This window comes from Toxotes jaculatrix, chromosome 11, assembly GCF_017976425.1.
Source record: "Toxotes jaculatrix isolate fToxJac2 chromosome 11, fToxJac2.pri, whole genome shotgun sequence".
Classification (NCBI taxonomy): Eukaryota; Metazoa; Chordata; class Actinopteri; family Toxotidae; genus Toxotes; species Toxotes jaculatrix.
The window spans coordinates 14360811-14374226 of record NC_054404.1 but is presented as its reverse complement, the minus strand read 5'-3'; the positions used below and the strand labels follow the sequence as shown (position 1 = coordinate 14374226).

General features: G+C 38.8%; 1 protein-coding gene across 1 annotated transcript in view; it reads left to right on the top strand.

Annotated features, from left to right (window-relative positions):
- The window catches only part of eys (eyes shut homolog), a 142327-nt gene that overhangs the window by 12948 nt on the left and 115963 nt on the right, over positions 1-13416 (top strand). Inside the window, exons 7-11 of the mRNA XM_041049698.1 lie at positions 5152-5256; positions 8501-8640; positions 10389-10552; positions 10711-10964; positions 12255-12359. Of these exons, the coding sequence (XP_040905632.1) occupies positions 5152-5256; positions 8501-8640; positions 10389-10552; positions 10711-10964; positions 12255-12359 (768 nt within the window). The remainder of the gene's footprint in view (positions 1-5151; positions 5257-8500; positions 8641-10388; positions 10553-10710; positions 10965-12254; positions 12360-13416) is intronic.

Here is a 13416-nt window from a genome sequence, read left to right as displayed (position 1 = left end):
AAATCCAGAAGCAAGTCATAAGAACGTATCGAAAGACCTTTTAAAACTTTTCAGCAAATATTTAATTTCCTTTTTTTAGTGTTTTCTAATACCTACATAGCCGCAGTCACACCGTAGTCACCTGTCACATTTTAGTTTGTGTGGGGAGAAGGGGTCGCATCAGAGTTCATTCACTGACCTCTAATACTGTACCTTGATTGCACATAGGTCAGCAGGGCAACACAGTAAGAGGGGAGGCCACTCTTTAATCGTCACGTTTAGCTTCTAACTGCCATGTCTGCAAACATCCCATTTGATTAATGTCTCAAAAGACTGAATCACAGCCAACTCAAGGGCTTCTGTTCCATAACTGACCTCTGACCTCTGACCACCCCGAGGAGGTGGATAAGGAAAAACAGAACCTCTGTACATTGATCAATGCATTTTTTATCAGTAGTAGTTTTAGTAGGAGTTCTTGTTGATTTACTGCTAATGCATCCTCAAGAAAGATGATGTAGCCTGGAGGTGAAAGACATTTGGTTTGTGTGAATTGTAAAAGACAAACACCAAGACTAGCATCCAAAATTTAGGACATAACTGATTGTATTTCAAGTACAAAAATTACAATGAATTGAAAAAATATTGTTTCAAGCCAGATCTGTGATTGGCTTGTGATTTTAAAATTACAAGAAAACAACAGATTTTAAGCAAAGGCCAGTTCTCTTGATGAAGTGATTTTTTTTTTTTTTTTTTAAACTTTGAAGCTTATTTACCAGTGGCCTTGCCTGCTTGACATTTCTAAGTCCTGCTGTTGATTGCATTTAATCCAAGTGCTCTGGCAAACTGCTTCCTAATTAGCTTCCAGCTCAGAACATGGCTGAAACTTGTTAAGCTATCAATGACAACTGTTCTAAAAAAAAAAAAAAAAAAGGGAACAAGTGAACAAGAGATACGAAAACAAAAGGGGCTCTTATAGAGTATGAGGAAAAAAAGTGTAACCTTTTTCATTTGCCATGCTTTTAAAAAATTGAAGAAATTCATATGATCAGACAAAATTAGGTGGGATTTTCATAAGTGTGCCATTGCTTCAAGACCTGCCTGACTGGAGTGCAGAAATAAGAAAAAAAAAACAGGTTAATCTTTTTGACATTAAGTCTGAAATAAAATAGTGGAAACTACATTAAAGTGCCAGGTCTCAGCTTTAATTTGATTAGGTTTACATCACTATAGAAAGAACTGTGTGGGAGAAGTTTAGGGCTTTAAAAGTAATTGGACAGATGCACATGAAGTTAAAAAAAAAAAAAAAAAAAAATCATTAAATTTAATATTTTGTGTGAAATCCTTTTGCAGTCAGTGACAGCCTGAAGTCTTGGGCCCTGGTCAGACCTGACATTAACGTGTCTTGAGTGATCCGATCGCATATGGACAGCTCTAAGTACATGTGTGAATATACCTAAGACACAAAGAGGACGCATTGAGATCCAATCGCTCAGACCACTTTCGGAGGTGGTCTGGGCCACATTCCTTTTATCAATGTGTACACAACTGTGGCCTGATCCACACTGATGGGCTGCCTACTCGACTGATGTCCTCTGCATAAGTGGAAGTTTGCACTCATTTGTGTTCTCAAAAGCTTTGGCCACAATATCTGAAAACCCAAAGAGACAAATTAGGAGTGTGTCAAATATCCTGGGCAATTTGGTTTCCCTGGAACATGCCAAGGAATAGACCACTATTAGTTATAATAGACTATATTGTTTTGATTTCTCCATAGTCTTCCTTCCAGCACAGTCAGATTGAGATCAGGTGGTTGGCGCAGCTATTCAAGGATGTTCCGCCTCTTCGGCCTGAAAAGCTCTGTGGTGACTTTGGCTGCAATTTTAGGATGGCCATCCTGCTGAATGATGAAATGTTTTCAGTGAGTTTTGATGCATTCAACTGATTGTCAGCTCACAGAATGTTCCTGTGCCCCTCTGCATTTATCCTTTTGCTTCTGTCAGCAGTGAAATCATCAATAAATGCCAGTGTACCAGCTCCACTGGCAGCCATACATACCCAAGCCATGACAGAACCACCACCATGTTTGACAGATGGCGCTTTAGGTCACGAGTTGTTTCCTTGTTTTCCTCCATGTTTTCCTCGTTCCATCTTTTTGATAGAGGTTGATTTTTGCTTCATCTGTTCATAGAGCTTTGTTCCACAACTCTACCAGTTTCTTTTTGTATGTTTTTTGCAACCTGACCTTTCTGGGTTTGCATCTTGTTGTGAATCCTCTGAGGTTATGTTCATGAAATCCTGTCTTGATTGTTGACTAGGAATGATGTACGTCCACATCCTGGAGAGCATTTTCAATTTGCTGTGCGGTAATAAAAGGGTTTCTCTTCATCATGCAAATGTTTTTCCGCTCATCCGCGAGACTTGTGCTCCTTGGTCTACCAGCTCGTTTGCTGTTTTCTGGTTTTCCTGTGCGCACCTGCTTTTTTAGAGTGTACCCAACTGTTGGCTTTGGCAAACCAACTGCCTTTGAAATATCTGTGATAGATTTTTGCTTTTTTTTTTTTTCTTGCGCTTCATAATTATCTTCTCCACTTCCATGGCCACCTTTACACCTCTCATTGGCAGACAACTCCACCTCAATCTAAATGGCAACTCTCAGCTCTTAATCAACTCTGAGCCACGTGTCAGCTCTTTCGCGCCTGGACTAACTTCGAAACGACACACAGCTGCCCAGGCAACATTTAGAAGCCAAATGTCTTAATTATTTCGAAGCCCTGCAATTTGGGCAGTTCTATATAAAAAGAGGTAAATCACCCACGCAGTTCTTTCTGTATTGTAGTAAAACCTACCCAAGTTGGAACTTGGAGCTTTAAATTAGTGCCCATTACTTATTTTTCTTTTCATTTTGAATATGCTGAAGCTGAAGCTCAGAGCTTAAAAAAACTGTAACTCTTAAAATACTTAACTACCTTAAAATAAGCTAAATGCTACTGTGTCTATTTTTTTTTTCATATTTGAAGCATTGCTCATCTCAACTGTTAATTCTTTGTAATAAATGTAAAAAAAAAAATGAAACTTGGGAATTTTTTTTGGGAATTACTTTACAAGAAATAGACAGATTGGAACAACGCAGACTGTGAACCTTGTTAAACATTGTTTATGCTGTATAAGGTTTATGATGGTGCAGCACAACATTGTTCTTCCCTTGTTTTATTGCTTAAACAACCAGTGAATGTGATTTCCGCCCCCCCCCTTTCCCAGTGCTCTCAGGGTTTTGGCCTATAGCATATTTCCTCATCTAGCCTTAAGTCCTGACACACTCACCTGTCAGTCAGATAAGCCCTTACATAGCACTACATGAACAAGATTTTTTCTCTCTGTTCATAGCTGAAATCTGTTGCCACTTCAGTAATGGAAAATTGTCTCTTACACCATGGCAGGTCTTAGTGACTGATAGAATTCATCATTTTCTGGCATCTTGGGATTTTCTCTTTGGAATTTCAAGCCATGCAGCATAGAAAGGCCAATTTAATTTCGAGCTTTGCCCAGAAACCCCACAGTACTCTATCATAGATCATAACTCAGGATACATTACCCAAGCCCCAGCATTCGGGTTTCATTTTGGAAGGCTTTATTTTTCACGGAACAACAAACTCTTGGCATATATTTTACTGGTCTCATTCATATACTCTGTCATTCTCTTTTAATTGTGTGCATAATAATATAAGATCTGGGGACTAGACATACAGTATAATGCTTTATGCAGTAAAAGTTTAGAATCAACTGAAGATCCAGGAATGTGCTTAAAGGACAAATTGTGAAACCACCTGTAATTTTTCATTTGAAATGTATAAGCATAAGGTCTTTGCATTTAAATCTTTATCTAGTAAATAAGAATCCACCGGCCTTAAGAAACCTATGGATAAATAATGATTGTGCACAAGAACCAGATATGTTTTACCAAAATAATAAAAAAAGAATCTTCAATTCATATCAACCTATAATATCATTATGCCATTTTGAATATTTTAGACTTTTAAGACCTTGCTAAACAAACATTTTGTAACTTAAAGCACCATATTTCACAACATTAAAGTTTCATAAAACAAGGCTACTTTACTACATACCTCATTTTATTCACAGCTTTAAATGAGGGTAGGCGTTTCTCACATTATAGCAGACAAATTTGTATAATTTGCTGCTGCACGGCATGGAATATTTTGTATATAATGACCTGTAGCAACTACCGTGCAGATGGTATCAATCATAGTGTTTGTGCTGTAGCATGAGGTTGCTGTTGTCAAGAAGGGACTTTCACTACATGTCACTGCTCCTCTGTTATTGATGATAGGACATTTTAAATTAATAACCTGCACTGGAAGACACCCACCCCCAACCACAGTGGTAGAACTAGCAGCTGCCGAAGCAGCTGAGCACCAAACCAATCTCCTATCAAGCAGCCTGCATCCCCCACCCTCATTTGCTCTCTTCAGCCGGGACACAGCTCGTTATTAAGTGTCCATTTTCTTAACTAGAAAGTGAGTCCAACCAGGACTCTGACATCTCTGTTTGCTTTCCCAGGGGATCACCTCCTGCATCTCACAGCATCTTATCAAAGGAATGTTTGTGGAGTAATTGTTGTTTCAGGAGAAAAGGTTATCAAACAGCTGTACCTGTATGCTAAATATGAAGCTAAAGCCAGCAGCTAGTTAGTTTAGCTTAGTGTAAAGACTGGGAGCAGGAAAAAAAAAAAAAAACAAAACAAAAAAAAAAAAACGCTATTGACACCTGCCTGGCTATGTCACAGTAATAAGACTCCAGGTTGTCAGTGCTTCTGCCACATAACCCCTGTAAAACCACTACTTGACATTTCCACTCCTGGGTTTTTGAACAGATTAAATAAACAAGATACATGGTACTTAGTGAGCTTTACAGTTGTTAGTAGGCGGATTTTATTTTTACCTTTTGGACAGAGCTAGCTTTCTGACCCTTGGCAGGAAAGCAAATAAGTGTATTTCCCAAAGCTATTTTGGTTGTATTTTAACAATGCAATTCACACACAATCATTAAGTATATTTCTAGACTTTTATCTAGTAAGCTCTGCTGTGTGCCAACAGTGATGCATTTCAAATGCTCAACTAATTGCATTTTTTTTTTTTTTACTTTTGTTCTCAGGAACAAAGTGTGAGACTGAGATCAACGAGTGTGACTCCAACCCCTGTCAGCACAATGGCACATGCTCTGACTTGCTAGGACGCTATGAATGCCAGTGTCCTAAAGGTATGTTGGGCTATGTCCACAACTAGAGCTTTGTTATAATATTTAAGTGATATCTGTGTTAGCTGGGGTAGCAGACCTTTCAAACATGTAGGCAGTGAATATGGCCTAAGATCCTCAGCCAGGGCCCCTCTGGCCATGTCAGTGTACACTCAGTACTAAAGGTGATTAGCCTTTGCCAGCAGGTTCCCTAGACTGTGACACATCTTGCCTAAGGACATTAGGCTAGAGAAGTCAGCACGATTTAGTTCATCACATGAATCACATTTTTTTTACTTATACCTTATTTACTAAAACATATTTTCCTCTTTTTTTTTTTTTTTTTACACGACATGTCAAAGTAAAGCCCTGAAATGCCTTTTGTTATGCAACTGAAAGTCACAACATTCTCCACTGTGCAGATTAGAGGCAACAAGGCTTAGTCAGTTTAAACCTTTCAGTATTTAAGTGTATTATCTTGCTATTCTTTTGTATTATTTATTTTTTGGTTATTCTATTTATTTTTTTTATTCTTATTTTATCCTTTAAACTTTTAGTAAGTGTGGGTGGGGGGGGGAGCAAATAAAACTCTATTCTCTATTCTATTCTATTCTCTAGTCACATTATTCACAGTATCACTTTATAGTCTTGGCCTGTGATTGACAGCTGAAAAAAAAAAATCTCCAAGCTCATTGCCAGAGCTCAGTAATGCAACCAAATTGTGTAAATATTATATTGCGAAACTCCCATTTATATAATTTTCCTGTAATTGCTTATTGTGCCTCACCGGCTGAGTCTGAATTTACATTCACTGAATAAAAACTGATGGACCACTTGCAGGAGCTCTCTGTCGTTAGCACCACACAGCACACCACACAGTGTGTATGGCAAGTGCTCTTACCCACTTTTTTTGAACATTTTGAGCAGACACAGAGCACAGACATTGTGGGCAGAGCATCTTAGTGGCCAGGTGATGTTTTTCTCACAAGAATTTGCCATTGTTATTTTTAGCTGTTGTTCTCAGCAAATTATTTGCTTCTTTAGGGAAATGTAACATCGGTGGTAATGAAACATTGTGTTTGTTCAAGCTTGTTCAATTAAACATTAAAGGACAATACCAGAGTTAATGACACATGGGTCACAGAGTCCCTTCGCCTCATCAGTTGCTGAAAGCAAGGCACATTAGAGTCACTATCTAAGGTGACTTTCAGAGGTGGCATTGTATTTTCATCAACTGATGAATTGTGTCAGCCCAAGTGTCTAAGGTCCAGCTTTATATAGTTTAAAAGATTGTGAATGATAGCTTCAAGTGTCATCCATCCATCCATCCATTTCCTATACTGCTTGTTTTGTACAGGGTTGTGGGAGGCTGTATACTCTTCCAGCATACAGGTTGCCAGTCTATCTCATGGTTAACACACAGACAGAAAAACAAAGTCATACCTACAGGGAATTTAGTGTTTCCAGTTCACTTAACTGGCATGTCTTTGAACTCAGGGAGGAAACTAGAGGAAATCTTTGCAGACACAAGGAGAACTTGCAGACTCTTTCAAAGAGCAGCAGGTTCAAACCAAGGACCTTCGGAAAAACAGTCAACAATACAATAATAACAAAGAAACTTTATTAACAAATAGAAATGTACTAAGTAGGGGAAAAAACATTTCACAAAGACAGCTTTCTTTATATCAGCTGTGTTGGTGATTCTAATGCTGATCCTGTAAAAAAAAAAAGGCAGTGTTCACCATGCCCAAGCAAAAAACTTTGAATGTGATTACTTATACAAAAAAAAGTGTATGTTTTTTTTTTTTTCCTGCATTTTCCCATAATTCATTTCCCAACACACCAGATCTGGTGTAACTGTCCCTTGTGCTTTTTTGGGTGATGTTCCAAGAATGAGGGGGTGGGCCGATGGCTGTGTCACTGGGGTTATCAAGTGGGAACCTCCCATCACAGATGTCAAGTTGAATTAGACCCACGACACCCCGGAGGGCTCAACAGTTACCGTGTGCCGCCCCCGTTACACCTGCTCAGAGCATAGATCAGCACTGTACCCATCCGCACTGACCAGTCTGTGTATTTAGGAACATGCATGTTTCACAAATTCACCTGTCATCACTGTATCTATGCTCTCGCTATAAATATCAGCAGTAAGTCTAAACCGCACATTGTAGACCTATCCTAAAAAGCTCTTAAACATGTAAGGCGATTATACAGAGAGTAGAGAGTGTTGTTTGACCACTGACTTGACACTGATATTTGCTGTATCTCCTGCCTTAAACACAAGCTAGATATCCATGCTTTGCACACAAGCTGGTGCCTTTTCTTTTCAGCCAGGGCCATTGCTTGCTCTTTTCAGCCGCTTCTCAAGCTGCCTTCGCCGCCTGCCGTAATCCCTTATCATGAATCCCTAACTCCCTGAGTAAACTGGTACTAGATGTGGCCACAGATCCATGGTAACGAAATTCCACAGGGCGTATGCTGGCTTTCCAGCCTTGCTACTAAATCTCATCTGTTATCTCAGTAAACCTAAGCCTCTTCCGCTCATATGCCTCATCTGCTACATCTTCTCATGGTGAAGTGATTTCTACAACGTAGGAAAATAGTCCGCTGAGTGCTGGACCATACTACCAAACAAAGTCTTAAGACATGGGTGGAATTATAAGTTGGCCTATTCTTTTCTCTCTACTATTACTATCTCAATATTACATACAGCATGTCCTCAACAGTGTATAAAGTCAAACTAATGCAGAATTAATTTATGTTAGTTTATGGTTAATTCAACTACTGGTTATGTCAAATATGTCATCTCTGGGAACAAAACATAAGACATAACGTCCAATCACTTAACGGTTTTCAAGACGAAGGCAAAGTGGCAAACACAACATCTGATAAGTATTGTTACAGATAAGTGTTAAAACCAGAAGAGCAAGAAGAAGAGGGATTAGTTGGAAAAAGCAGAGGAGAAAATAGGAAGCACAATGCTTAAGAGTTTGTCGGTTCAAACTCAAGATAAAAGTTATATTGAGGCTCAAGATAAATACAAGTTCAGGAAGGCGCCGTGGCACATCGACTACGCCTCGAAATGGGGCCAATCCTCCAGTCGACCCGCAATTGCCCCAATTTTGGCCTTGTTTATTACATATATAGAAGAGCTGCCCTGGTACAGAGACATGAATTAGAGATGGGTGTGCGGCACTGATTACAGATCTACTTTCTGCTGGTCAATGTTGCATCAGTCACATTAACAGAATGAAATCTTTTCCTGCAGGTTTTCTGGGGATGAATTGTGAAGTTGACATAGATGTGTGTGCTCTGCCCAACAACACATGTCCACCGAAGACCCAGTGTTTGGATCTCCCAGATGGTCTTGAATATACCTGCCGTGTGCCCTGCCCTCAAAACTTCCAAGTGGGTTAAAACATCTTAATGGACTATTTTTCCTCATCTGCTATTCTGTATCCACATGTTAACTATTCCTCTTAAGTCTCATGCATGATTAAAGAGCTCACAATCTTCTGTTTATTTCTCTTCGAGCAGTTTCTATGTATTCTCTTCAACAGTGCAGCATCATCATTATTATTACAGTTATTACCACAGCAGTGAACCATAGCATGAAAATTAATGAGGTTTTATGTAATTTTCTCTCCTATTTTATTTAGAGGAGTATCAAAACTCATCATCCTTGTCATATAAGAACAAAGAACCTCCTACCTGATGGTACACTATGGGCGTATTTCAAAATGAGCAGTGGGGCGCTTTGACATAAGAACTCAATCAACCCATAACTGAATGCGCAGTCATGGGTCTTAACCTAAACTTTGATATTTTATATATTATATTTTGATATTTTAAGAAAATTACTAATTACAGTAACCTGTAAGAGATCTGCAAACCGTCTCTACAAACTGAATTATAACGTTGAGAACCTAACTGTGAAGGTGTCCAATATTCATTCAGTATCTTATTTATAAAATGTGGGATAATCCTGTGTTGTACATGGGGATAAACATAAGCATAAGTCACACAGGAAGATTGACGGCAAATGCGATAATCCATAAACACAGCAATCAGCTGGTGCTGGAGCTCTACAGTATGTTGGTTTCCCCGGAAAGAAAGTTGTATTAAGGTCTTGACTAATGAGGGAATTCACTGCTCCCCTTGTGACTTTTGAAGTTTTGCTGTGTGAAACATAAAAGAACCAATACACAAATGTGATCAAGTAATGGAATCTGACCTTTGCCTGACTCTAAATACATAAACCCCTGGTAAGCGACTATACGGCTGATATATATTGTGTATTTACACTATGCTGTATGCTGCATATTAAATTTGTTAAAGCAGGGTTTTATATTCTTTTTTTGAATGTTGTTGCACATCTTCCAGGTTTTTAAGCATGTGGAAAGTCATGCTGGTGGAAAAACACAATGCTGGAATTGTGTCACTGTTTGTCAGGGTTTTTGCTTTTGGCGTGCACAAGGGGGGACAGAAAAGGCCTATGCCACCTGATGCGGATGAGTGCAGCAGAAGATTTGCAGTGTCTGTGTTTTTGAATGCGCAGGATTCTTTATGTATGGTTGAATGGACCAATATGTGTTTAAATAAAAAATAGCCAAACCTGAACGAGGAAGCTTCTTCAGATAACAGATGATGATCACTCACTGTGGAGCAAGGCTTGTGTTGGCCCTCTTTCAGAAATGCCATGATGTCTGCATTATACACCTTCGCACAAGCCAGCTCTTCCTCTGCCTCTTTGTTTCCCCTTTACTATATATATACACATGTACCCTCATGTAGCAGCTCACAAGCGTATCTTTTTGTTACAGAGAACTCTTGGGAGATTTAGCCCTCATTGACCATTGATTTTGTCTTGTAAGACATAATGCCGATGCTACATGGAATGCTGAGTGAATCTAGTATAAAGCATGAATCAGTATTCATGAGTGTGTCATGTGGCTGTAATGAAGCTCATTTTCAGGCAGCCAGGAGCAAGAAATGGTTAGATGTTGCATTGTAAAGTAATGGTTATATTTTGGACCAGAATGTGCTCAGTCCAATCTAAGATATTACCATGCAAGATGAAGCAATTTCACATTGGCACATGAAGCAGCATATCTGTTATGACATATGTATGTAACAGCTCTATCCTCTTTCAACAGCCTTGTGCCAACGGAGGACGCTGTGTGCTGAATAAAGCCAGCAGCTACACCTGTATCTGTACGCCTGGTTGGACTGGTCAGAACTGCCGTGTAAATGTCAATGATTGTGTTCAACATTGGTGTCAAAATGGAGCCACTTGCGTGGATGAGATTGATGGTTATAGGTGAGTCTTGAAACCTTGATTGTCTTCGGGCCAGTCAGGCACCAGAATGTCAATGATTGTAAAAGCTGTGACATTTACTGTTCTTCCCCCCTCAAGGTTCAAATAATTACTTTCACTCTATATACAGTATTAAGAAATTCTCTTTAATCTGTTGCCAGCTGCCTTTGTCCCAGAGGATATTCAGGCGTTTACTGTGAAGAGGACATTGATTACTGTGTTGGCCATCACTGCTCTGAACATGGTGTTTGCCTGGACCAGCAGTATAACTTCACATGCCGCTGCATGCTTGGATTTGAAGGGTCGCTCTGTGAACTGGAAACAAATGAGTGCAACAGCTTCCCCTGTGCGAGCGGTGCCACCTGTGTGGACCTAATCAGTGATTATCGGTGCCACTGCCCCCCGGGGTTTGAGGGTATGAGACCATCTGATGCAAATGAGAGGCTATTTACAGCCTTAAGTATGGCCGACCGTGGGGGATGTCAGCTTTTAAAGCAGGTTTTTAGAGATCGTAGAAACACAAGCATTAACTCTATACGGTTTTCACTGTGAGATATCAAAAATGGCACGTGTGATTGAAAAACAGTCTTTTGTCATATTGATGGGATTACAAAAGGTGATCTCCTTATGGAAATCACTCTGAATAAGAACTAGATTTATAGTGACAAAAATTTTGTCTTTCATTGAAATAATTCATTTATCAGTGATAAATGTAAATCCAAAAATCTAAGTCTAATGTATAACACTTGTGACATGTTTAATTTAAGATGTTTTGAAGGCAAAATTGACTCAAATATCCCCTTAAATTAGTAATTACATCAAAGTAACCTGGAAATGGTGACTTGTGACCTATTTTAAGTTAAGAAGTTTGTTTGTCTCTTTCTTAAGATATTTAACACAGTGCTAAAGTTACCTTTACTCACCGCATAGAAAATCTTGCCATGAGTGATGAGTGAATGTCCAAAGTGAACAGTAGTGCAGTCATGTGTAAGAAGGTAAATTAATTAATTTTGGCTGGCATTAGGAGTTGGCTCCATATCATACCTCAGGTAGCTGCAGTACAGTTAGCAGCTACCTTAATTATGTGAGTATCTTACAGTACGTGATTAACAGAGTGCTTGCCGGTGCAGGGGGTCATGATGGCAAAAGTACAATTACCTTTGGTGTAGACAGCATTGCAGATTGAACAGCAGTGCCCGAGGATGTCAGGCTGTTAGTTCTCTATGAGCCGGAGAGCTCATAGAGAACTTAGAGGTCTGAAATATAGCCAGAGGCCAGACCTAGTGGAGCTTTAAATTTGTCAGTAAAATCTTAAATCAATACCATATCTAACTCTTGCCCAGAGGACATTAAAATTGAGGTTACACCGTTTATGCAAGCTACAACATGCTGAACACATAATCATTCAATCACACAGAATCAGAGGTGATCAGCTGCCTCATGAAATAGAGCCCTTTCTTAAATACATCAGGTTTCTCTCATTGAAAATAAACAGAAAATTTGTACTGCATGTGTTCTGAATGTTGCTGCGGTTAAAATTATTATTATTATTATTATTATTATTATTTGCATGTTCAAGCTTCATAACTTCAAATAATTATTACATTTCCACGGTGACAACTATATTTATTAGTAGAAACCTATTTTATACTGTATTCCCTGTGACATTAACTAGAGTTTATTTGTTTCTCTCTTTATCCTGCAGGAAGGACCTGCTCCGAGAATGTAAATGATTGCTGGTCGCAGCCTTGTCTAAATGGAGGCTCGTGTATGGATCTGATAAATGACTACATTTGTCATTGTCCTCTTGGTAAGTACCAACTGCTTGTGTATTATTGAGCATGTTTACAAAAATACCATGCTATTAATTTTCTGTATACTGTACCTTGGGAATACATGAAAAGTTTATTTCTCATATATTTACATACAAATTTGTTGTTTACTGTGATCATTTTTCACTTTTTTGTATAAGATGCACTTCCAAAGGTGGCAAAGACAGGAATTATCATTTACACCAGTCTTTTGAAAGTTCGAATGCAGGCTAGAAACTGGTTAAAATAAGCATCTAAAAATGCTCTACACGAAGCAAATAGAAGTAATAAATCTGTGTATGGGTAGAGGTTAGAAAAAAAATACTGTATGTTTTATTTTCTAGAGTCAAGGTTAAAATCAGCCTCAGCAGACGTGTAAAGAAAGCAACACTGTTTTCTCTTGCTAAGCACTGATGCATGTAAACATGACTTCCCTAATTCAACTCAGATTTAGTCTTCAGCATTGTCCTTCAATCAAGTGACAACCTGTTTGACAAATTTGTATACGTTTGACATTTTATAGCACGTACCAGAAAGGATCCATAATCAGTCCATAATAAAGGGAGGTGTTGCATTCCTCTGTGTGCGGCTGATTTTACTGTGCCCTCTGGTAATAAAATACTTAATCACCTCTTGATTGCACAAGTCAGAATGCCGCAGCCAGCCCACTTGGCACTACAAGTCCAATGTCACATTCAATAGTAAACAGCCACAATCCCCAGAACAGGATTTACTGACAAATATTTGAAAAATAAAATCCACAAAACGTAAGTGTTGACAGAACACAAAATAAGCTCTGGCACTGGGCAATGAGTCAGTTTTGGTAAATTATTTTCTTAATATATTTCACAAAGGCAGAAGAAGCACTCGGTTTATGTTTGATATTTTATATTTGTGTTGTTTTGAAAGTCTACCCTCCTATTTAAGTTTGAATTTGATGGAGTGAAACAATATTGCCAGTGTTTTGTTGCTACTGTGCATCACGTTTCAGCTCTTTGTGCCTTTCCCTCAGCCAAATGTGCCTCTGTTTTACTGCACAATAAATCAACACAAATG